At 49.8% G+C, this 22913-nt stretch overlaps 1 protein-coding gene across 1 annotated transcript in view; it reads left to right on the forward strand.

The window, feature by feature from the left end:
• The first annotated feature begins 2662 nt into the window (after window positions 1-2662).
• LGI2 (leucine rich repeat LGI family member 2) overlaps window positions 2663-22913 on the forward strand; it is a 32562-nt gene continuing 12311 nt past the window's right edge. The window contains 7 exon segments of the mRNA XM_025437565.3: window positions 2663-2865; window positions 4663-4734; window positions 6710-6781; window positions 8818-8889; window positions 14019-14090; window positions 14816-14985; window positions 20788-20952. Of these exon segments, the coding sequence (XP_025293350.3) occupies window positions 2663-2865; window positions 4663-4734; window positions 6710-6781; window positions 8818-8889; window positions 14019-14090; window positions 14816-14985; window positions 20788-20952 (826 nt within the window).

Raw genomic sequence — 22913 nt, forward strand, 5'->3', positions numbered from 1 at the left:
AGCTGCCAGTCACACCCACCCCACCGTGACAACCGAAAATGTCTCCAGACACTGCCAGGTGTCACCGCTGATTGAGAACCACTGTGCTAGACAGTGTCCTTGTCCTTGAAGAAAATGGAGGCACAAAAGTTAGGAAAATTCATCTCCTTTTAGAGCCCCTCTTGGCCTCCATCCCTCCAGTCCCACAGATTGGGTGAGAATTGCCCCGCCCACAGTATCACATAGACCCCGGGGACAAATACCCAGTACCTCCGGTGTGGCACTGGGTGCTTTACATTTTTTAAAAAGATTTTATTTATTTATTCATGAGAGACACAGGCAGAGGGAGAAGCAGGCTCCCTGCAGGGAACCGGATGAGGGACTCGATCCCAGGCCCTGAGATCACACCCGGAGCCAAAGGCAGATGCTCTGCCACTGAGCCACTCGGGTGTCCCGGGTGCCTTACATTTTTGACCGCGGTTCACTCCCAAGGGTGGTTACGACCAGCTCCCATTCTACAGGTGAGGAAACCGAGGCTTGGGGAGGTTGTAACTTGCCTCCAGTTACAGCCGGTGAGCGGCAGGCTGGGATGCGAACCCAGACTTGTCTAGCTCTGGGGACAGGGGCTTTTCCTTCTCTACCCTCTCCCCCTCACTGCACCCCCAGGGCTGAGAACCAGTTTCTTTGCCTGGGGCAGCAGGAAGGCACTCGCCCCTCCTTTCCATAAAGCAGCAGCCCATCCCTCCTGAGGCAGGTGTCTCTGACGTGCAGGACACACATCCCGGGGTGGGTCCTCGCGCCTGTGGCCCTCCCGAGTGTCTGTGTCCTCAGCCCCCAGCACCGGGCCGGGCCGGCGGGTAGAGCGTCTGTGGGATGCCTGCCACGACAGCAGTGAGGGCCCGACACAGTGCGGGGCCTGGAGCAGGGTCCTCCTGCCGGTGTCCTGTGTGACCTTGGGCCAGAGAAGAACATCTCTGGGCTCAGGTGTCCCATCTATAAAATGGGGAGAGCCCCTTCCCGGAGTAGATGCGGGAATTAGATGATGCTGCGCCTAGGCTGGTTGCCGTGGCTGCTGGGGCCGGATAAGCAGTGTCCTGCACTGAGTGTCCAACTCCCTCCGCCAGGTCACCTATAACAAGGTCGCTTTCAGTTCCTGAGCCGCTTTTGCTGGGACAGTAACCCCACGGACCACGTGGTGTCACTTCTTTAGGGCCATCTGCCCAGCTGGACTTCAAGCTCCCTGAGGATCCCTCTGGCCTGTGCCCTCGTCCCCTCCCACGGTGGCCAGCCCAACTTGTGCTCCAGATGTTCAAGAGACAGTGATAACTGATGATTCCAATTGTAATAACCTTTTCTAGCAGGCGCTACCTCTTCTGGGTATGCTGCTGCTGCTGCTGCTTCTTTTTTTTTTTTTTTTAAGATTTTTAAATTTTATTTTATTTGGGTGTGGGCGGGGGGCAGAGGGAGCAGGAGAATCTGAAGCAGGCTCCACACCCGGCACTGAGCCGGATCCAGGGCTCCATCCTTGAACCCTGAGATCAGAACCTGAGCCCAAACCAAGAGGCGCCCCTCTGGGTACCCTAACGCACAAAAACGATTTTCCTCCGGGTTAGTAGCCTGGATGGTGCCCTTGATCCCGTCCCCTGGGCAGTTTGGGCTCTTGGCCCTTGTTTTTGGTCCTTCTTTGGCCATTTTCTTTGCTTCCCCCAGTGCGCACCGCCTTGCGTGAAGGGTGCGGCGCGCGCGGGGGGGGGGGGGGGGGACGGTCCCAGTCCCTGCGCTCCCCCGCCGGCCGGCCCGCGACTGGCCTTTCCTGGGCCTCGGTTTCCCCATCGGTGAATTGGGGAGATGGCCGGGACCTGCCTCGGCAGGTTAGCGGGGGCGGGGGGGGGGGGGCAGGCGGCAGCGCCCGGGATGTACGGGGCCCCCACGTCTGCCCGTCCGCATCCCGTCCCTGGGGTGGGGGCGCGGCCGTGAGCCCGCAGGGAGCAGGGGGCTCTGGAGCTCTGGGGCCAGCGGTAGCCCCTCCCCCCCGGCAGCGGGCACCGCCGAGCCGCGTTTCTGCCCCATCCCCTCGGCGGGGGGGGGGGGGGGGCTGAGCCGGGTCACCCCGGGGCGCGCCCGCACCGCAACTCCCGAGTCCTCCCCGAAGCCCGCGCGCAGCGGGTCCTCCCGAGCAGCAGCAGTCCCGCCTGCTCCCCGCTCCTCGGTCCTACTTTTTGGGGGGCGGGGGGGCGCCCCAGGTCCCGGCGGAGGCAGCCCCCGCCTCCCGCGCGCTCGGAGCCCCCGCGGCCCAGGGCGGGGGAGGGGCGCGGGGGGTCCCGGGCCGGGGCGGCGCCTCCGCCGAGGTCGCCCAACTTTTCCCCCGCGGCCCCGGGGAGGGTCCGGGGAGGGTCCGGGGAGCTCCGGGCGGGGCGGGCGGGGGCGCGGGCGGGGGCCCCGCCGTAGTCATTGGCCGGGCGGGCGGCGGCGGGCGCTGATGTCAGGCGGGCGCGGCGGGGCGGGGGCGGGGGCGGGGGCGCGGGGGGCGGGCGCGGGGCCGGCGCGCTGCTCGGCTGCGGCTCGGCCTGGCAGTCCCGCGGCGCCCGGGCCCTCGGCGGCGGCGGCGGCGGCGGCGCTGGGGCTGCGGGCGGCGGCGCTGGGGCTGCGGGCGGCGGCGCTGGGGCTGCGGGCGGCGCCGGGCATGGCGCTGCGGCGGGGCGGGCCGGCGGGGCGCGGGCGGCTGCTGCTGCTGCTGCTGCTGGGCGCCGCGAGCCTCGTGCGGCCGGGCGCGCAGGTGAGGCGGCTGGCGCGCTGCCCCGCCACTTGCAGCTGCACCAAGGAGTCCATCATCTGCGTGGGCTCCTCCTGGGTGCCCAGGACCGTGCCGGGCGACATCAGCTCCCTGTGAGTGCCTGCGACCCCGCCGCCCCCGCCGCCCCCGCCGCCCCCGCCGCCCGCGAGACCCTCTCCGCGGCGGCCCGGCCTCTTCCCGGCGCGGGGGAGCGGGCGCGCGCTCCGGGACAGGGTGGAGCCTCGGGGCCCCGGGAGGGTGCGGGGAGCCCCGGGCGGGCCACCTGCCCCCGACGCCCCCGACGCCCCCGACGCCCCCGTCGCCCCAGTCCCGGGGTGGGGAGGCTCGCGCCGACGCAGTCCCCGGGCGCGCGTGGAACGGAGCCCCCGAGTCTGCGCGTGGCGCCCCAGGGGACCCCGGGGTGCGTTAAAGTTTGAGAGGAGGGGCGGGTGTGCAGGGGCCGCAGGGGCGAGGCCTGGCCGGCCCACCTCGCGTCCCGGGCGCTGGTCCCCCCCCCCCCCCCCCCCGCCTCCCCGGACCTGTCCGCGCTGCAGGTCGGGAAGCGCCCGAGGAAAGGCACGCAGCCCCTGCAAGTGGGGGCCACCTCGTGCGGCCCGGAGGGGGCAGCGCGCGCTTGGCAGAGCTCGGGGCTCGTGGGGTCCCCAGGCCAGGGCCCGGGGCTGGAGGGCGGCCGGGCCTCTTGCCCCCTGCCCCTCCGCACAGGATGCTGGCTGCTTTTCCAGCCCTAGAGGAATTGCACCTGCCAGGAGGTGCTTGCAACCTGCCCTCGCCCAGCCTCTCAAGCCCCACTGCCGCTCTCCTAACCGCAGTCCCGGGGTGACCAGGGGCGACCAGGGGCGAGCAGGGGTGACCGGGGGCGACCGGGCCCTGTCTGTACTGCTGGGAAGTGTTGGCGGCCGAAAGCACTTCCTCTGCCAGGCCAGGGAGCTGGGCCCATGCTCGCTCAGTCACAGAGGCAGGGAGTCCCAGGGGTGGAGTGGCCCGTGTCCCTTGAGCTACCCCGCCCTGCCTCCCACCTCGGACAAGGTGCAGGGCTGAAGGGGGTCCCGTGGGCATTCAGAGAAACTCAGGAGGGTGTGCCGGCAGGAACAGAGGACCTATTGGATTCCTAATGTGGCTAAGTCAAGTGACGTGGAGGATTCCAGAAATTAGAATTCCCCTTGTTAAATCCTTTAGAACAGCAGCTGCTTAATTGATCTGCATGTTAACAGAAATCATTTAGAACTAATGTGCTGAGGTCCTGCGGTGGCCAGAAAGGACAGGGGGCCTGGGGGAGACAGGAGTCCAACGGCTTGTCTCCCCCCCCCACCCCCCATTGACCATTCTATCTGGCAGATGGCATTGCCTCCCACCGCACATTCAAGTTCAGGTGTTTCTTGAGTTTTTTCCCCAAGGCTTTCACAGTGCATTTAATCAGAAGAGCTCTGAGTGTCTTTCAGAGATGTGCTCCCAAGGGGGATGCTTGATCCTACCCAGGAGTTTCCCCTGCTGACATTAATGCTGTGTCTACACAAACAGAATCATGGGCAGAGGTGAACTAATTATCCATTTTCAGCCAGGGCCTCCTGTAGTTAAGAAAAGGAAGTGAGGGGATTGATTTCAACTTGCTGAGATAATGTCTGTGGAAGGCGCTAGACTGATGGTAAAGGTTTCTATTATTCAGACTAGTTTTCATATTGATCCAGCGCGTTGGAAAATGGCTTGACTGTTCTCGTTTCTACCCCTGCGAAGCTCCTGGCCGACTATTTAAAGCCTCGTTCCTGAGTGGAGGAGCTTGAAATACAGGTGGAGGATGAGACCGGTTGCCCATCCTGCAATCACTTCTAAAAACTAAACAACAACAACAAAAAACAACCCTAGGCCTTGTTTTTGCTCTCTTTTGCCTCCAGGAGCCTGGTAAATGGAACATTTTTGGAAATCAAGGACCGAATGTTTTCCCATCTGCCTTCCCTGCAGCTGCTGTGAGTATGGGAAGTTCTCTCTGAAAACGGGCATCCTCAAGGTGTAGTCCTGGGAGGAGCAATCTCTGCCTCTTTGGCGTCACTCCTTCCTCAGATACCCCAGTAAACTCTCGGTGTTAACTTGTCCCATGGTGTCCCCACTAGCTGAGTCTCAGGGTCTTTGCTCAGTGTCTCTGTCCTTTTTTTGACACATGTTTTCCTCAAGGACTTTATCATAGATCCCAACGGCCGTGTTTGGTAACTGGGGACAGGATTACACTGAATGATCGTCTGAATTTCACCTAGATCAAGTGTTTCTCAAACACCTCACGTGAAAAGAAACCCTACATTTTAGACTCTTAATGTATCTCTGGAAATAGAAGTATTTTTAGTTGACCGAGTATGGAAACTATTGGACAACATACTATACATTTTTCAAAAGATTATATTTATTTATTTGACAGAGAGATAGAGAGAGAACACAAACAGGGGGAGCAGCAGAGGGAGAGGGAGAAGTAGGCTCCTGACTAAGCAGGGAGCCCGATGTAGGATTCGATCCCAGGACCCCTCAGATCATGACCTGAGTCAAAGGCAGATGCTCGACTGACTGACTGAGCCACCCAGGCACCCCATACTGTATGTTTATATGGAAATTTTTGTTTAATCATCCCTACAAGGAGAGCATTTTTATTTCCCCCTTTGGCAGACAAGAAAATTAAGGCTCAGAGAAGTTAAGTAACTTGTGCAAAGTCCCAGCCAGAATTCTTTTTTTTTTTTTAAAGATTTATTTATTTGAGAGAGAGAGAAAGAGAGAGCGTGAGTTGGGGGAGGGGTAGAGGGAGAGGGAAAAAGAGAATTTCAAGCACATGCCCTGCTGAGCGTGGAGCCTCGAGAGGCTCCATCTCAAGACCCTGAGATCATGACCTAAGCTGAACGAAATCAAGGAAATCAAAAGTCAGATGCCCAATCGCCCAACAGATTGAGCCACACAGCCCCCTCCCCTACCCGCCGCCCGCCCTCAGCCAGAATTCTAACCCACACTCGTAACTGCTCTGCATCCAGCCGCTCTTGGCGAGTCCTCATGTCATGCCTGGTATCCCAGTTCAGTTATTGTTTGCTGATGAAAAGAAATGTCCAAAAAGCAGTTTTCAAAAGCAAGTCAGTGATAGGCAAGGTCATGAGTACATAGCTCATTCTGTTTATTCTGTTCCTCAACCTTGAGATGAGATTAAAAATAAGCAATGTACTACAGAAAAATATGAGGAAATACCCTATGGGAGGTCACTTCTCATCCTAAATAAACTTTATGTTGATATTTTTGTTCTTGGAACGTTATGGACCTTACTTAGAACATTGTACTTAACATTTTAAAGTGTGATTTCTTGGAAATTGTGGTTCTATTAAAATATACTTTCTTTGTGCTGGAAATACAGTTTTAGGTATTTCACCGAATAGACTGAAGTGGTGCCTAATAGAAACCTATGTGCTGATAAAGAGTCTTCTCAACATTTCTTAGACTTTTTTATTACTTCTCACGGGAATGTATAATATAGAAGAAAGGATTTTTTATTTTTTTGGTCTCAGCTTTGTGACTTTGGTCAAGTCACTTAACTTCTCTAGGCACCAATTTCCCTAAAAGAAAGAGTCGGATTAGGGCCTTTTAGATCTCTGAGTCCATGATTGCTTGTGCATGATGAATCATTCACTGGCTGCTCAGTTGTGCTGAGCATTAGAATGTTTTGAGATAACAGTTAGCAGGTCTTATTTACCGAGACCCACGGGAAGAAAGGGAGGAGCAGTGGGGGTGACCAGAAAATCTAGCCCAAAGGAATCCACTTGCCATCCGTGAGTTGGGCTGTGCACCGCATGAGCCAGCCGTAGGCTGAGAAGAGCCCATGTTTGCCTTGGATCAAAAGACAGTGAGAGAAACAGAAAGGGTTTCCCTATGTTAGTCAAGATGTACATCTCTGCGCTGAAATCTCTCCTGTGCTTCCAGATTGCTGAATTCTAACTCGTTTACCGTCATCCGGGATGACGCTTTTGCTGGACTTTTCCATCTCGAGTACCTGTAAGTTCTGTGCCTTGTCCCTTTGCTGAGCATTTGGTATGTCCACAGAATTGCTGTATTGCTTTCCAGGCAGGAACGGCATCTCTTAGGGAGCTTAGGGGTGGAGAAGATGGAGAAAACCCCATTCTCTTTTCAGCACTGACCTTTTTATAGTTTACTTGTGTATAAACACGCTGGGACAGGAGAAGGTTGGAGACAAAGCGGGTGAAAGCAAACAAAGAAGGAAAGATAGCCTATTCATTCTCTGCTGACATTTAATTTGGCGTGTAGTAAGCACAATTGGAAATTGCGTTGGATATTTTTGCCTCTCATAACTACGCATGGATTTGCTGATCGGCCAGAAATAAAGCTGAAGGATTCGGAGGGTTACTCATTTTTAAGAGAAGTCTCCCTGTATGGGGATACCCTCCACGTTTTTAATTGGGCGATCCTATTTCCCCTTTGCAGTATCTCCTGTGAGCTGCTGCTGAGAGCCTAATTTTATTTTTTCTTCTTTAAAAGAAGAGGGTTATTTTTTGTTTATTTTTTTTCTTTCTTTTTCAGATGTTGCAGGGTTTTTTTTCCCCTAGCAATGAGCTTTGCCCTTGCTCTGATTTCGTTTTCCATTTGCCTCTCCCCACCCCCACTTCATGTCTTTTTTCCCCCCTTAAATGCTTTCATCCTTGTCTTTTGTAACTTTGTAATAATATTAATCCTGCTATCAGATGGGATTTCCTTACTTAGCATTCAGAGGGATTTTTAAAGCCTTGTCTCTGCGTTCTTATCTGAGGTTAACAGGTAGATGTTTGAATTCTAAACACATCCTGAGTCTAAGAAAACTGCTGATTCTATGTCCTTAGGAAAGATGTCTCTGAAGGATTTTTTTTCTCCAGGGTGCACATAATAGGTATAGTTTCATAGCAGCCTGATCGTATACGGAATACGGAAAGCAGGCTACGACTCCAGTGCTAAAGCCCAACTAGGTTCTAGCAAAGCCCACGAACGGCTGATGGAGGTAGCAGATGTAAAGCTATCGGTTTTCTCCTGTGAGTGGTTCATCTTACTGCCAAGGTTATTGAGGGGAAGTTCGCTTATCTGTCTGTACTGAAGTCTGTTACTGAACAGACCCCTGATTAAAACAAAAACAAAAACAGACATCAGCCCAAGAATCAAGGACCATTTCACTAATGAATGGCTTCGTGTTGCAAAGCCTGTCCTTTGGACAACCTCCTGAGAGACCCTCTTACATTTGATGTAATGGGATGCCGTAAACGAAAATTTAGTTCCCTGTGGTCCTAGGGAAGAGTTGGAGCACATTCCCTTCATGCATTTCCCATAAAGACTTTAAAGCATGGTCAGAGTTATCCCAGCAAGGTCCTGTGTGCAAGCCCTAAGCCAGTTTAGCACAGAGCAAGAAGTTTGGCCCACACTCAGCTTCATTATGTTTCCTCTTTCCTAGTGGCTTAGAGATCTTGCGAGAATCCCTGCCTCATTCCCCATTTGTTCAAGGATTAGATCGTGCAGGACATGCTGAAGTCAAGTTTGCCAGAAGCTGAGCTTAATGGAATTCTCCCTCCGCAAGAACTTTAAGACCGAGATATAAAACAATGGGCTCCCCTCAAGAGACCACGATATTAATGAAAGTATTAATAGCCGGGCGCTGTGAAATGCAAGAAGGTTGGAGTGGGGAAGATGTCTGGAGGCATTCCAGCCTTGCAGAGATTTAAGAATTTCTTGCCTTTGTACAGGGCATTCTTTTTTCCAGCACCCCCCCACCCCCACCCCCAAGATGTTGTGACCCACGTTGCCAGCTCTGAATGTGAAGACTTCCATGCCGCTGCTGGAGGGAGTGCAGAGCATGGCCTTGTGTGCACGCATTCTTGCCCACAAACCCCGCTCCCACTTGGCATCTGGTGCAGCTGACCTGATCCTCAGAGATGAATTTTCTTAAATTCATGCATGCTTTTAGGTTTTGTTCCGAGTATCGTGTTTTGTTTTTTTTTTTAAGAGATATTAAGTAGAGAAAATCCAGCTGAATGATTTGCTCTTCTCTTTAGGTTTATCGAAGGGAACAAAATAGAAACCATTTCAAGAAATGCCTTTCGTGGCCTCCGTGACCTGACTCACCTGTAAGTCCTATGAAACACGTTGTGAGTCCTTTAATGGGTAAAGGAAGATCCACTTCCTGGTGCCTTGCTCTTTCTTGACTGCGTTGTCCATATTGCTAGCATTTTCTCAAGGAAACTCATTTCCACATTGCCCCAGAGGTTTCTGTGTTGTTGATGGGATGGCAGCCCTGAGTCATTACTCATGCACTAGGCTTCATTATCTGTTCTATCATCCTGAATGGCCCTGATGGACCACGTGAGTGTACGTGTGACACAAGGAGCCCTATGAGCAGCCAGCCCAGGCTGTGTGCTTCGTGAGCCTTCTCCTCTTTATCTTTCGCCACACTTAGCGCATCTCCATTTTACAGATTTGGGAACTGAGGCTCCCGGGAGTCACTGAAGAATGTTGACTGCAGGCTCAAAATTAGGGTGAAGTGGAATAGAGACATTTTTGTGGCTCCTCTCATTTGAATGCAAATGGCTTTTTCTTTAATGTTGGATTAATCTGCAGCTTAAGCTAAGCTCTCTGGCTTCTTTAATAGCTTTCTGGAGGAAAAAAAATTAAACAAATTGATTTGAATTGGCATATCGGAATGAAGCAAGTATGCACACTTGGCAAATTTAGAAAAGTGGGAAAAAATTGTGGCCATGTTTACGGAAATGTAAAAATAGTCATTGTCTTGGGAGGAGAAATTTATTAGTCAGGAGCAGGGCCCGTGTGCTTGATAGATAGTTTGTGATTAAGATAACCTGTCTCATCTCGGTCATGGAAAGAATATTGGGAGAATAGGAGGCCTTCAAGTGGGGATTTGGGGCAGGGGTGATAGAGCCTTCTGCAGGTGGAGCCCAGGCTGATTCCCATCTGAAGAGATAATCATTTACATCAAACCCCGAGACAGGCAAAGGTGTCTGTCAACAGGCTCACGAGCATTTGGTTCTCGAAGCCGACCAAGCAGAAGGCCTGCCTGAGTTCAATAAAGCTTGTGGAGTACGGAGATGAGGGAGGAATGTGGGAGGTACAAACATCTGGATTGGCTCCATCAATTCCAGAGAGCGTAGCCTCTCATTGCCATTATTGCTCTAGGTGTTCCTTCCTTTCCAGAAAAGTTTTGCTTTGTTGTTGTTGTTTTGTTTCATTTCATTTTTTTTTCAGATTGAACCCGGATACTAAATCCCCATATTCCTGTAGAGGGTAAGATAAGGGATTTGGAGTCTTGTAGACTTGGGTTCAAATCTCAAGGACATCATTTGTGAACATTGCTTAGCCTTTCTGAGCCTCAGTTTCCTTATCCTGAAGATAAGGGGTGATTATACTGACCCCATAGGATTGGCGCACATGGTGGGTTAATGCTGACTTGCAAAGCATCCAGCCCATTACCTGTGGTAAATGCTTGAGGGCTCAAGGTATGGTTGGCGTGGTTACCACCGTCATCATCAACAGCAACATCTTAGAGTTCCTCCGCTCATTAAGAAGCTTCGATTTTATCCATGGACTGTTGCGTTGCCTTGGCAGTGTGAGACGCCAGACAGGGTCTGCTAAGAAGACAGCTGTGGGTGTCTGGAGAGGAACAGCTGTGGCCAGATAAATCTGGTTCCCAGAAGTCAGGAATGAGGGGCTTTGTTTTTTAACAAAACTCTGGGCAGATCCCGAACCTAAGCAAGGTCCATGTGACCAGCTGAGTTAGCCCAGATGTCAATTTTCATTTGACCAATTGGCTATGGGTCCTTGGTCTGAACACAGGTGTGACCATGCATGTATCTTTGCACATGTTTGCTCAGGGATGCATAGACTTCTATACGTGGGCAGATACCTGTGTACCCGGTGTGTGTACATAACCGTGTGTGCATGCTTGTTATTTGTGCACACACATGTATATAACGTGTACATATGTGTTAAGAGGCACCTGCTATTCTGTGTGACTGTAGAAAGCAAGAGTCCTTTGCTTGGGTATTCTTTTTTTTTTTTATCTAGAGAGAGAATGTACACGGGAGGAGGAAAGGAGGGAAGGGATAGAGGAAGAGTGAGGGGGGAAATCAAGCAGACTCCATGCCCAGTGCAGAGCTCGACACGGGGCTTGATCTCATGACCCCTGAGATCATGACCTGAGCTGAAGTCAAGAGTCAGATGCCTAAGGGACTGAGCCACCTAGGTGCCCCAGGTCCAGAGTACTTCTGCAATAATGCATCCATCCCAGTGTGCATTGCCATCCTGCAGGGAAGCCTCCGGAGCCGCCTCTCCCTAGCTCTCGGGGCTCATTTCCTGAAATGTCTGCAGAACATTGATCTCTTGTGCACACCCAACTCATCCTATTACCGGGCCTTTCCTCACATCTCTTCCCTTGCCCAGGATGTTGTTTCTTCTATCTTCCATCTCCTATAATCTGCTTTTCCTTCAAAGTGCAGATTAAGTTCTGTCTCCCCGATGGAGCCTTCTTAATCTCCGCCCTGCCATCCCGTAGCCCTTGCTCTGGCTCTATGCACCCAGCACTTTCCAGCCGCAGTGGCCGTACTGGCTGGTACTGTTTCATGATGTCAGTTTTCATCTCCCCAGCCGCAATGAAAGCTCCCTGAGGGCAGGGCCCAGGCGGATCATGGCTCATTAACTCTGTTCTCCCAGCGTCTAGCTCAGGGCTGAAGGCCAGCAAGACCTTCCTTCCGATTCCCTGATTGATCAATGAGTTAGTTCCTCACTGAGTTGTGTTCCTTACCAAGTCTGCTTCTGGGCAAGTCAACCGACTTTTAAAATTGACTCCTTAGGTTGGAGATGTAGGTAGTAATTAAAGCATTTAATAGATTGTTTAACGAATGAACCAGTCCTCCCCACTTCCTCCTTGTTTTTGTAAACACTTAAGCAAAGAGAGCAAAGAAGTCACTATCTGGAATTTGCTTAAGTATCTGTTTTTTATCTTTTATGGATTTTCCCAACACCTACAGGCTCACATTCTTATTCTCAAGAAACATAGATCAGGTTTCAAAGCATCGAAGAAGCAGTCCCAATCTGTAACTAAAATCTAGGACATTTGTTTTCCAGCAGTCTTATAAAGCCCAAGGGACAGGTTGCCGTTAAGTAGTTTCAGAAATGAAGTAAGTGCCATAAATTTGTAGACAAAATGAAGTGGAAAGTGAGATGTTATGCACTTAGCATGAGTGGGGCGGATAGTCCATCTAAGTAATTTGGCTTCCTGAAATCTAAATTGAACACTTGGAAAGGTTGCTCAACCTACGGCTTTCTTTTTTTTTTTTTTTTTTTGGCTTTGACCATTCCATATATTCTCGTCACTTCAGTGTAATGCATTTTAATTAACTAAAAATATTTAGCTAAATGATTAATCTTTAATAGCTAAAAACAATTGTTTGGACTTTCTAGAAAAAGCAACCATCAACCAGCAAAACAAGACAGACATCTTTTTTAATTTCAGGTAGCTTCTCCTAGGTTATGTTCAGTGTGATTACACATTCAGCCTATTTTCCAACATCTTTAAAAATGTACTAATCATTTAGGAAAGAAAGGTGAAATAATAGATGAGATTGTATTTTAATCCATTTGTTGTTACCAAGGTGGAAAAGCACATAATTCTGAAATGATAAGGTCTCCCCATATTCTTTTGGTCTCTTACAGCAAGAATGTTTAGGTTACTATGGGCTCAGGGCTTTCTCTGTGAGCTGCTGCTGAGGAGGGAGGAAGACCCATTTCTTTAATTCCTCTTTCTGCAGTGAGTGGGTCACCAGGATGCTACAAAAGGCTAATTTCATATATATTTTTTAAAGAGGTTGATGCTGAATTGCCTGCATATTTATCATTTATGAGTCTTGCCGTCTGTACTCACCCGTGTAAAAAAAACCCCACAAAAGTAGGCATCAGTTTCTTGGCTGACTCACATTAGAGCATGATGCCCCAGGAGGCGAAGCACAGACTCGATGTACGTCTTTCAACACCACGCATCTTTCTACGTCAACAGCCCAGCACATGGACATTCATCTTCAGCAGGATGATGACAGGGCACTGTGTGATCCTGAATCATCAGAAAAAGAGTTGACAATATTCGTTCTTCCTGGAGAGGGGGAGCAGACTAAGACATTTTGGAAAGCTCTTCAACACTAAGAGCAAAAATGCCAAATGATTTCTGATCAACCTGCGTTAATGAGAAAGAGAAATTGATCTCATTCGGTTATACCCTGAACATTATAGTCCGTTAAGATTTTATATTATCATGGGGTTAGGGCTGAGCATCTTTATGTAAAAGAGTATTTACGGAATCTCTTCGTGGAGTCACAAGTAATAGAACTCACTCTGATGGACTGTGAGGGAACTTCTTGGACAGGACTGTACATCTTTTCTTGTACCTCTCTGACTTATGTGTGTCATTCATTCACTCAACAAAGACTTAATGAGTGCCCACTCTGGGCCAGGCACTGTGTAGATGCTAGGGATGCAGATGTGGACAAACACAAACCCCTTGTCCTCGTGTCACTCACGTATAGGGAGGATACACAGCCAAGAAAACAGGTAATTAAAATGTGTAGTATGCCAAGGACAGTCGTGCAGTGAAGATCAACAGAGCAGGGAAGGGAGGTAGTAGAGGTCAGGGCAGTGGTGATCATTGAGAACAGACCTAAAAGAGATGGTGGCGTGAGCTGTGTGGGTATCTGGAGGAAGAATGTTCCGGCAGAGGAATCACATGCTCAGAGGCCTCAGGGTGGGAGCGTGCCTTGACTATCCGAGCAATAGCAAGGGGCCAGTGTGGGTGTTCTAAGTAGTCAGAGATTCAGTCCCATAGGTACATGGGAATGGGGGTAACTTGACAATGGAGGGTCTTGCGTGTCATCAAGGGGACTTTGGCTCTTATTCTGAGAAACAGAAGATACCATCCAAAGTTTGATAAGTGTATATAAGTAAAGAGTTTAATAAATGCCTTTTTAAAACACACAGCGAAAAACCTTACATTGTGCTCCAGCATCTATAGTGCTGTCTTTGTGTAACAAAACTCATTTCTTGATCTTGGTATCGATGATCAGAGCCAGAAATTCAACTGGCATTGGGCTGAAGAGGTTTAGAGCTCTGTTTTAAATCATTAGCTTTGTTTAAGGGACTTTGGAGTGACAGGGCATGAGGATAATAACCACATTAAAATATGACTTTCTTGTTCTAGTTCTTTGGCCAATAACCACATAAAAGCGCTCCCAAGGGATGTCTTCAGTGATTTAGACTCTCTGATTGAACTGTAAGTAAGGAAAATTAAGTTTATGTGTGCTTGTCGTTGGGCTCCAGTTAATCCTGTCTTTAGGCTCCCCTCGCCCCATCGCTGCATTTCTTTTATGTTGTAGGTAGAAGTCGGTAACGGAGAGTGCATGGGGGGAAACAGCATACAGTTTGTGTTAGGTCTTGCCTTGTTGGGATACACTTGGTACCGTTAGGCCAGGGTAAGATAAGCTTGCTGGTGTGAGATTTCCTTTCTCAAGACAGCAGATCCCTCTGCCTTATATTCTAGTGTTTGTCACTTCTTACTGGACATTGTTGAACAAGATCTTAAAGTTTCGATCGTGTTCGTGAAAGCTATCTTCCTATAATGTCCTGACTTTGCTTGTGAGAACCTGCACGTGTGTGTGTGTGGGGGGGGGGGCGGGAGGGAGTTCTTCCGTCAACCCTGTCACCTCCTCCCCATTTCCAGCATGGTGTGGCGACAGTTTCAGGAGAGTGAAAAAGTGGTGATACGTGAGCTCTGAGAGCTCTCTGTGGGCTCTACTTAAAATCATGGGCACCGAAGATCATTAAATAAAGTCAGTGAGAAGTACAAGAAATAGGATGCATTAAACGCAAATTTTTTACATTTTATTGGGTGGGGGTAGTAAATACATCAGGATGTTAAATAATGTTGGCGTTTCATATGACTGCTGAGACTTTTCAGGCATATCTGTTTCTCCGTCTATGTGTTTTGTGTTTTGTTAGTGACTTAAGGGGCAATAAATTTGAATGTGACTGCAAAGCCAAGTGGTTGTATCTGTGGTTGAAGATGACAAATTCCACTGTCTCCGATGTCCTCTGCATCGGTCCACCAGAGTATCAGGAAAAGAAGCTAAATGATGTGCCCAGCTTTGACTACGAATGTACCACTACAGGTATTCAGAACCTCTATCGTTGAAGACTGTTATGGAGAATAATCCCTTTGTTTTTCTTTTAGAACATCCACAGGGAATGGAGAAAAGTGGGTATAAAGGTGTTCTGTCCAAATTATTTTAGGCCATGTTTAAGCACTTAAAATAAATGAATCGATGAGGTGAGGATATTATCTCAACAGTTTGGAAGGATTTTTGTTAACTGCCCTTTGTTTTAATTCTGATTCTTTACAAAATTCTAATTTCTCTGAGGGTTTTTAAATTAAAAAAAAATTTTTTTAAGGGCCAAAAGCTATAAACGGGTGAGTTGGGCATAAGCACATTTACAAGTCAGGTTTCTTGGAAAGTCAGTGTAAAGAGGCCCGCATTCCTGCTCTCTTGATCCACTGTTGACACTCTTCTCCTGATTGAGTAATATGAAGTTTACTGAAAATTCAGCTAATAAATATCAGCTTTTGTTTATTTATCTTTTTAAGATTTTATTTATTGATTCATGAAAGACACACAGAGAGAGAGGCAGAGACACAGGCAGAGGGAGAAGCGGGGAGCCCGATGTGGGGCTCGATTCCAGGACCCCGGGATCACGCCCTGAGCCGAAGGCAGATGCTCAACCACTGAGCCACCCAGGTGTCCCTAAATACCACCCTTTAAAATCTGTGAATTGCTTTTGTCGTTCCACCTAAAAAGCGATAACTTGGTGGATTATAACCAATGGCAAAACAGAAACATAAGTGAACAACCAGTTATCTAAAGAAAAAACCTCACACTGAGGAAAAATGCAAAGAAACTTTGAATCTGCATTTTTTCCAGGGCCTGCCTCGAGGTTTCCATTTATACATTTCACAGGTTACAAGGCAAAGTTAAAATACTAACTGCCTCCACTGTCACATCTCGTAGAGAGCAGGTGAGTGTCTCTGTCGGAAAGGCCTATGTGGAGCTTCCACGGCTTCTAAAGCCAGATTTTAAAGGAAAGCAGATCAATCCCCAGTATGAAACCTGCTTACCAAACTTATAAAAATAAACATTTCAGCTGAGAGTTGATATCTACAAAGCCTCAAGGCATGTCAGTGGGAACAGCAGGCATGAGACTCCGAAAACAGTTACAGAAACTCAAAAGGAAAAAAAAAAAAAAAAAAACCCACACAAAAAAACAAAACAAAAAAACCCTCCAAGAACAAACTGTGACATTTAGGCCAGTCCTACTGCCACCCACCAAACAAATAAATAAACAACAACTCACAAAGTAAAAACTATTTCTAGATATCTTTGTAAATAGGGGACTTTACAAAATTTTCTCTTTGCCGGGAGAAAACCTGCAGGCTTGTGGGCTGCCCTAGACTTCCAGCATGGACCAGGGGCTCATTCAGCTGTGTAATTGGCAGGTGCCCTTTGGCCAGTGGAGGCCACGAGCAGGTTATTTATTATATTGTAGAGCAGTGCAATAAATCAGAGGTCATCCTCAATGACATTTGCACCAAAAGGTGGCGTTCAAGGCCATTTGATGTGAAATGCCAGACCACAGCTCACTGGGGCTCCTGTGTGTCTCTTCTCCCGTTTTTCTGGAGAGTTCCCTAAACCCCCAAGTGAAGGGAGCCCCTCTTTCATTGTTTTCTTCATACCTGGCCATACACTTTGCCAGTCTCTGGGAGAAATGACATGGGCTATGCCGAGGGCCCGGGAACAGGGAATAATTTATATGAGAAAACATGATTTCTGATGTTAGGGCCCTGGGGACGGTTGTAGAAATGATCTGGGCTCTGAGAATTGTCAGAGGAGTAGAGAGGGGGGCTTGGAACCAAGGTAGCCAGGTCTGGAAACCTGTCCTAAACCCATAACCCATGGGGCAGCATGAGCACCAGCCCCCCTAACATTTTAGGATATCCTCTCATATGCATTTGCTTTGCTAGAAACCTTCCTACTAAAATTTAGATAGTCAGCGCTGCTCCCTGGTAACAGGGGGGTGATGATTCTGTCTTTGCTGTTGTTGTATCCCTTTAGACTCATGAACAAATTAGCTTCTGCTCATGGTTTCCTCCATCAAGAATAAATGGGGTAACCAAGCTGTGACCACCCCCAGATATAGTCCCTGCCCTTTAAGAACTAAGTTAATAAATCATGAAGGTTGCTTTTTTTGTTTTGTTTTGTTTTTTGTTTTGTTTTTTTGGTTCCTGTCTTCCGCTCCTATCAAGCCTCAACCTTCGGTGCTCGATTAAAGGCTGGGAGGATGGGTGGCAGGTGGGAAGGCCCAATCTGAGAGCCCTGGTACTATGATGGCATCCTCGCTACATTTTTGGGAAGAAGCACATTCTCTGAGGGCATTATTTTTCTCTTAGCTCAGATTTTCGGGAATGGAGTAAATTCCTCAGGTAGAGGAAGGAGAGGAAAATCCTGTTCTTCCCAGAGAGAGGAAGATCCTCTTGGCCATTGTGTTCTGGCACCGGGTATAATTAACAGGCAGCACCACTGCTGGACTGTTTCAGCTTCTAGATTAATCACGGTCTTCCCTTAAGTCTATTTTTAACCACCTCAAAAATCCCTGTTACCTACTCATGATTTCCCCGTGTTAGGTGGATAATTCACTAAATTCCTTGGAGGGAGTGAATTTTGCATCCTAATTGTCCTGTTAGCTTCCCCATTTCTGGGCTGATGAAATGCAAAGAGAAATAATGCATTAATGTGCAGTTTCTCTCCCAATAGGATCGGCGTCATGTATAATTTATTTTCTGCAAGTGCTATAAATAGCTATGTAAAAATCTGTTGATTCCAGTGGGAGCAAGGCCTAAATTGTAAGCGTCCCACTGACATCATGAACTTAATCCAATGTGAATGGAAGTGGCAGCGCTTTTTGCAGAGAATGCCATTAATACTTTAACACTAGTAAATTGATGTCATATCAACATGTGTATTGTTGGAGATCTTTGCACGACGAATGTGCTTTTGCCGGTCGTGAAAGATGAATTAAAATGGAGATGGGAGAGGATCTTTAAATTCCTCCCACTCCCCCACCCAATACATAGCGACCAGTCTTTGTCTTTTAGACATTTCTTCCTGTTTCTTCCTCTTCCTCCTCCTTTTTTCAGGTTGGGGGGCGGGGAGGAAGGGGAGAAGGACTCTCCTATTAAGAATTAGATTTATAATCCAAATGATCTAACAGGCTGTGTTGTGCCAGATAGTCAGCATATAGAAAATATTATGAAACCAATGTTTTGGGAAAACAAATGAAAATAGAACCGTTGAAAGCTAGATTTGTAAAGTGCTGTCTAATTTTGGCAGCTTTCTGAGATTTTTTTTTTTTTTAATAAAAAATCTGAAACTTTCTGGTCTGCCCTTTAAAGAGCCTGCATTTTTCAGCAAATGCTCATCTTTCGGAGACCAGAGTGCAGGTGGGAGCCTCGGGTTAGAGGCAGGAGTGTTTGCAACCTTCGGGGCTCTCATTAGCAGAAGGCAGCCCGAGGGGTAGAGGGGTGTGCGGCTGTCTCGGAATTAAAAGGACGCAGCCGTGTTCTCGGAGTCCTGTTCCGGAGAGAGAAAAGGAAGCAGATGAGGACAGCTACCGTTTCCCTTTTTCTGTTTATCTACAGGTTGAGATTTGTGTGATTTTCCTTATTGATGGAGCAGCACTGGGTATTGGTGGGGGGTGGGGTTGAGAAATCAGCAGGGCGGGGGGGCCTTAGTGGTTCTTCCCAGGAGTTCTCCCAGCAACCCAGCATGCTCATGGCTCTACAGCATACAAAGCTAGGACCTAAAACTATTATATAAAACTCCCCGCAAGGCCCCCAAACAAACAAACAAACAAACAAAAAGCCCCCAAAATAAAACTCCCCATTTGTGAGGCTCTGCTGCTAACACTTACACTCTCCTACTTAGTCTCTACAGTGTCCTCATGGAATAGGGGTCACACTTTTTTTACTGAGGGGGACCCAAGCTCCTCGCCCAGCGTCATAGAGCTACAGATACAGGCGGGCCCCTGGAGGCCAGCCCGTCCTACTGAAAGCCTCAGCCCTTCCCGATGTTCCCCGCCCTGCCGTGGGGGTGAGCGGCTCCTGCCACTTGTCCTCGCTGTCCCTCGGCTACTTCTCGCCATCAGGGTGCAGAGGCGGCCTCCCCTCTCTTTGCTTCTTCCTCGTCTCCCTGCACCTGTGCGCGTCATTCATTCATCCCCAGCCCTCCCACACTCCTCCACCAGCAAAGCATTTATTAAGCACCTACTGTGTGCTCAGAATAGGGCTGGGGACACCTCCAAGAGCGGACCGGTATCGGCCAGCCACTGTGTGCTACGCACGATGCTAAATGAGTCAGGGTTATAAGACGATGAAGAGACGAAGCCAGAGGTTAAATAGCTTCCCCAAGGTCACTCAGCAAGACCTTGGAGTCACAGCGATGCCGTGCGAAGGGCAGGTCCTCAAGAGACAGCGCGGTGGAGGCAGACTGTCCTTTCTCAGCCCTCAGTTCTGTATTTATGCAGCACCTGCTACGGGCTAAGCCCCGACGAGGGCGCTTCCGCCAACATTTCCAGTGCGGCCCTGCCATCAAGCCTGGCAGGTAGGAACCGTACCCCCAGGTGGCCCATGAGTCAACTGAGGCCTTGGAAGGGAAAGAGTGTGGCCCGGGTCTCAAGTGCAGGAGGGGCTCCAGGGGGTCCGACTCCAGGCAAAGTGCTCTTTCCTGCACCTCTTGCTGCTCTCACTCCCTCGGCCCTGCTCCCCTCTCCGGGCCCTGACCTGTGGGCACCTGGGCAGCTGCTCTTCTCACCCCCGCTCCCCTCTCCCACCTCCCCACTGCTCAGCGTCTCTCCCTTCCTTCCCTGCCTCTGTCCCCCTGCACTGTCCTGCCTTTGCTCACCACTGACTGGCCCACCCCCGTTACGGCCTGTCTCATGTGACATCTGGAGGAGGCTCCCAAGTCAGAATGATTTCTTGAGTGGCCACCAAGGGCTTAGGCCATGGAAGGCCCTTGGAGGGTGGGACCCGGACCTGTCCTCAGGAAGCCCTGGGTTCAGGAGACACGGGATGCAGGCTGTGTGGCCTGTGGCCGGGCACACGCCCTCTCTGAGCTTCAGCTTTCTGTGGAAGGTTCGAGGCCCTGAGATCATTCCCCAAAGCTGACTCTGAAGTCGCTTTGCTGGAGGGCCCATCATCGCCAAGAGTAAGATTTAAACAGCAGTGCCGGATTGGGAGTCCAGTGACTAGGAGAGAGTCCTGTGCATTGGATCTGGGAGGGCTTTGCAGAAGACCTGGGGCTTGGGCACGCAGGGCGAGGGCTGGGTGGGCAGGAGGTGGGCAAAGCCAGGGTGTTCTTAGAGGAACCACTTCCCGTAGCCAGACATCCACCATCCTTTTACCCTGCGTGTGTTCAGCCTGCCAAGAAGCAGTGTACACTGAGGCATCTCTAGCTGAAGAAATAACTTACTTTAGGCTTTCTTAGTGGTTTCTTTCAAAAGATTTTATTTATTTATTTGAGAGAGAGAGAGAGCATGAGCAGGGGAAGGGCAGAGAGAAGCAGACTCCCCGCTGAGCAGGGAGCCCAGTGTAGGGCTCTATCCCAGGAGCCGGGGATCATGACATGAGCCAAAGGCAGATGCTTAACTGACTGAGCCTCCCAGGTGCCCCACTGTGTTGGTTTATTTTGTTTTATTTTTATTCTTTCTTTATTGGTTCTCTAGCCTCCACACACACCCACTACCCTTGTACCCCTCCACCCCGGTCCTCTTCGGAACCAGTGCTACGAAGGGAAGCAGGTTACTGGTGGTGGATAATTCCCACGTGGGATCTCATGGAGACTTTTTTTTTAAATACCCATTCCCAGATTTTGTTGTCCATCAGACTTTGCCCTACCAGTCGGTTTCGGTGGATACGTTCAACTCCAAGAATGACGTGTACGTGGCCATCGCTCAGCCCAGCATGGAGAACTGCATGGTGCTGGAGTGGGACCACATCGAAATGAACTTCCGGAGCTATGACAATATTACAGGTGCGTTGTGACTCTGATCAGATGTACTGACCTCATTTCATTGTGGCCTCAAGCCGGTGAGAGAAGTGGCATCCTGTCATCCCAAGAAGGGAAAGCGTGGCCCTGACTTGGTGAGAATTGGGGAAGGCATTCCAGCCCACCCTCTTCTCTCGGATTCCTTCTTGACTTGGCCAGTTGTTGGTGAGAACAGAAACGTGGGGTGGGGGTCTTATTTGTTGTTTGTGATCCTTTGAAAAGGGTGAGAGTGTGGGTCGCATATAGTGGGAGGCATTTTCCAGTAGTGGGGAGAAATCACTGGAGCACCCCTCAATCCTGAGCACTTAGGGCAGCCGAAGGCCGCAACTGCTTTGTAGCAGCTCAGGATACCTTTGACTTCTGTTAAGGTGGTGGTTAACTAAGATGCTGACACACACAGGCACATGTGCTTATGCACACCTGTGCACATGCATGGACACACGTCCATCCATGCATACACACAGGCACACACCATCCATGTACGCACAGACCACACCCATCCATGCATGCACACACAGACTATGTCCATCCATGCATGCACGCACAGGCACACATCATCCATGCACACACAGACCACACCCATCCATGCGTGCACACACAGGCACACACCCACCCGTGCATCCACACAGGCACACATCCATGAATGCACACACAGGCATACACCCATGCATGCATGCACAGGCACACACCATCCATGCACACACCTACCACACCCATCCATGCATGCACACACAGGCACACATCCATCCATGCATACATACACAGGGACATGTCCATCTGTGCATGCACACACAGACCACATCCATTCATGCATGCACACACCCATCCATGCATGCACACAGGCATGCATCCACAGGCACACACCCATCTATGCACACACACACAGGCACACGTCCATCCATGCATGCACACACAGACCACGTCCATCCATGCACGCACACACAGGCACACATCCATCCATGTACACACAGACCATGTCCATCCATGCGTGCACGCATAGGTACACACCATCCATGCACACACAGACCACACCCATCCATGCATGCACACACAGGCAAACATCCATCCATGCATACACACACAGGGACACGTCCATCCGTGCATGCACACACAGGCACACGTCCATCCGTGCATACACACACAGGCACACACCCATCCGTGCATGCACACACAGACCACATCCATCCATGCACGCACACACAGGCACACATCCATTCATGTACACAGAGACCATGTCCATCTATGCATGCACACACAGGCACACACCCACCCATGCATCCACACAGGCACACATCCATGCATGCACACACAGGCACACACCTGTGCATGCATGCACAGGCACACACCATCCATGCACACACAGACCACACCTATCCATGCATGCACACACAGGCACACACCCATCCATGCATGCACACAGGCATGCATCCACCCATGCACACACAGGCACACACCCACCCATGCACACACAGGCACACACCCATCTATGCACGCACACACAGGCACACACCCATCCATGCACGCACACACAGGCACACTCTATGGCTTATTCTTGCAACCCCCTTGCCGGATCCCGGTGATCACTGCTTCCTTTTAATAAATACAAACAAAATAAGAACAAATGGCTCTCTCAATTCATGCCTTTGGCTTGAGACCTGGTTAATGCCTCTTTCTATGTTGTCAGGAGCCCAGTGTTTTTGTGCTACCAAAAATGGGCTGTGTACTTGCTTTTTGTTTTTAATTTGTTTTTTACTTGCTTTTTAAATAGGTAGGAAAAGTCAGACTAATCTTTTAAAGACTTCTCATTTATCAAGTGCACTCTGATAATAATGCTGACTTCACGGACAGCACCACGGTGGCCCAACTGTCGCCCTGGGAGAGGATTTCCTTTAGTGGTTCCTGCTTTGGAGTTAGAGCTGTAATTTGCTGTTGTGGCGAGAAGCAGA

Source organism: Canis lupus, chromosome 3 (genome assembly GCF_003254725.2).
Source record: "Canis lupus dingo isolate Sandy chromosome 3, ASM325472v2, whole genome shotgun sequence".
In the NCBI taxonomy this organism is placed as follows: Eukaryota; Metazoa; Chordata; class Mammalia; order Carnivora; family Canidae; genus Canis; species Canis lupus.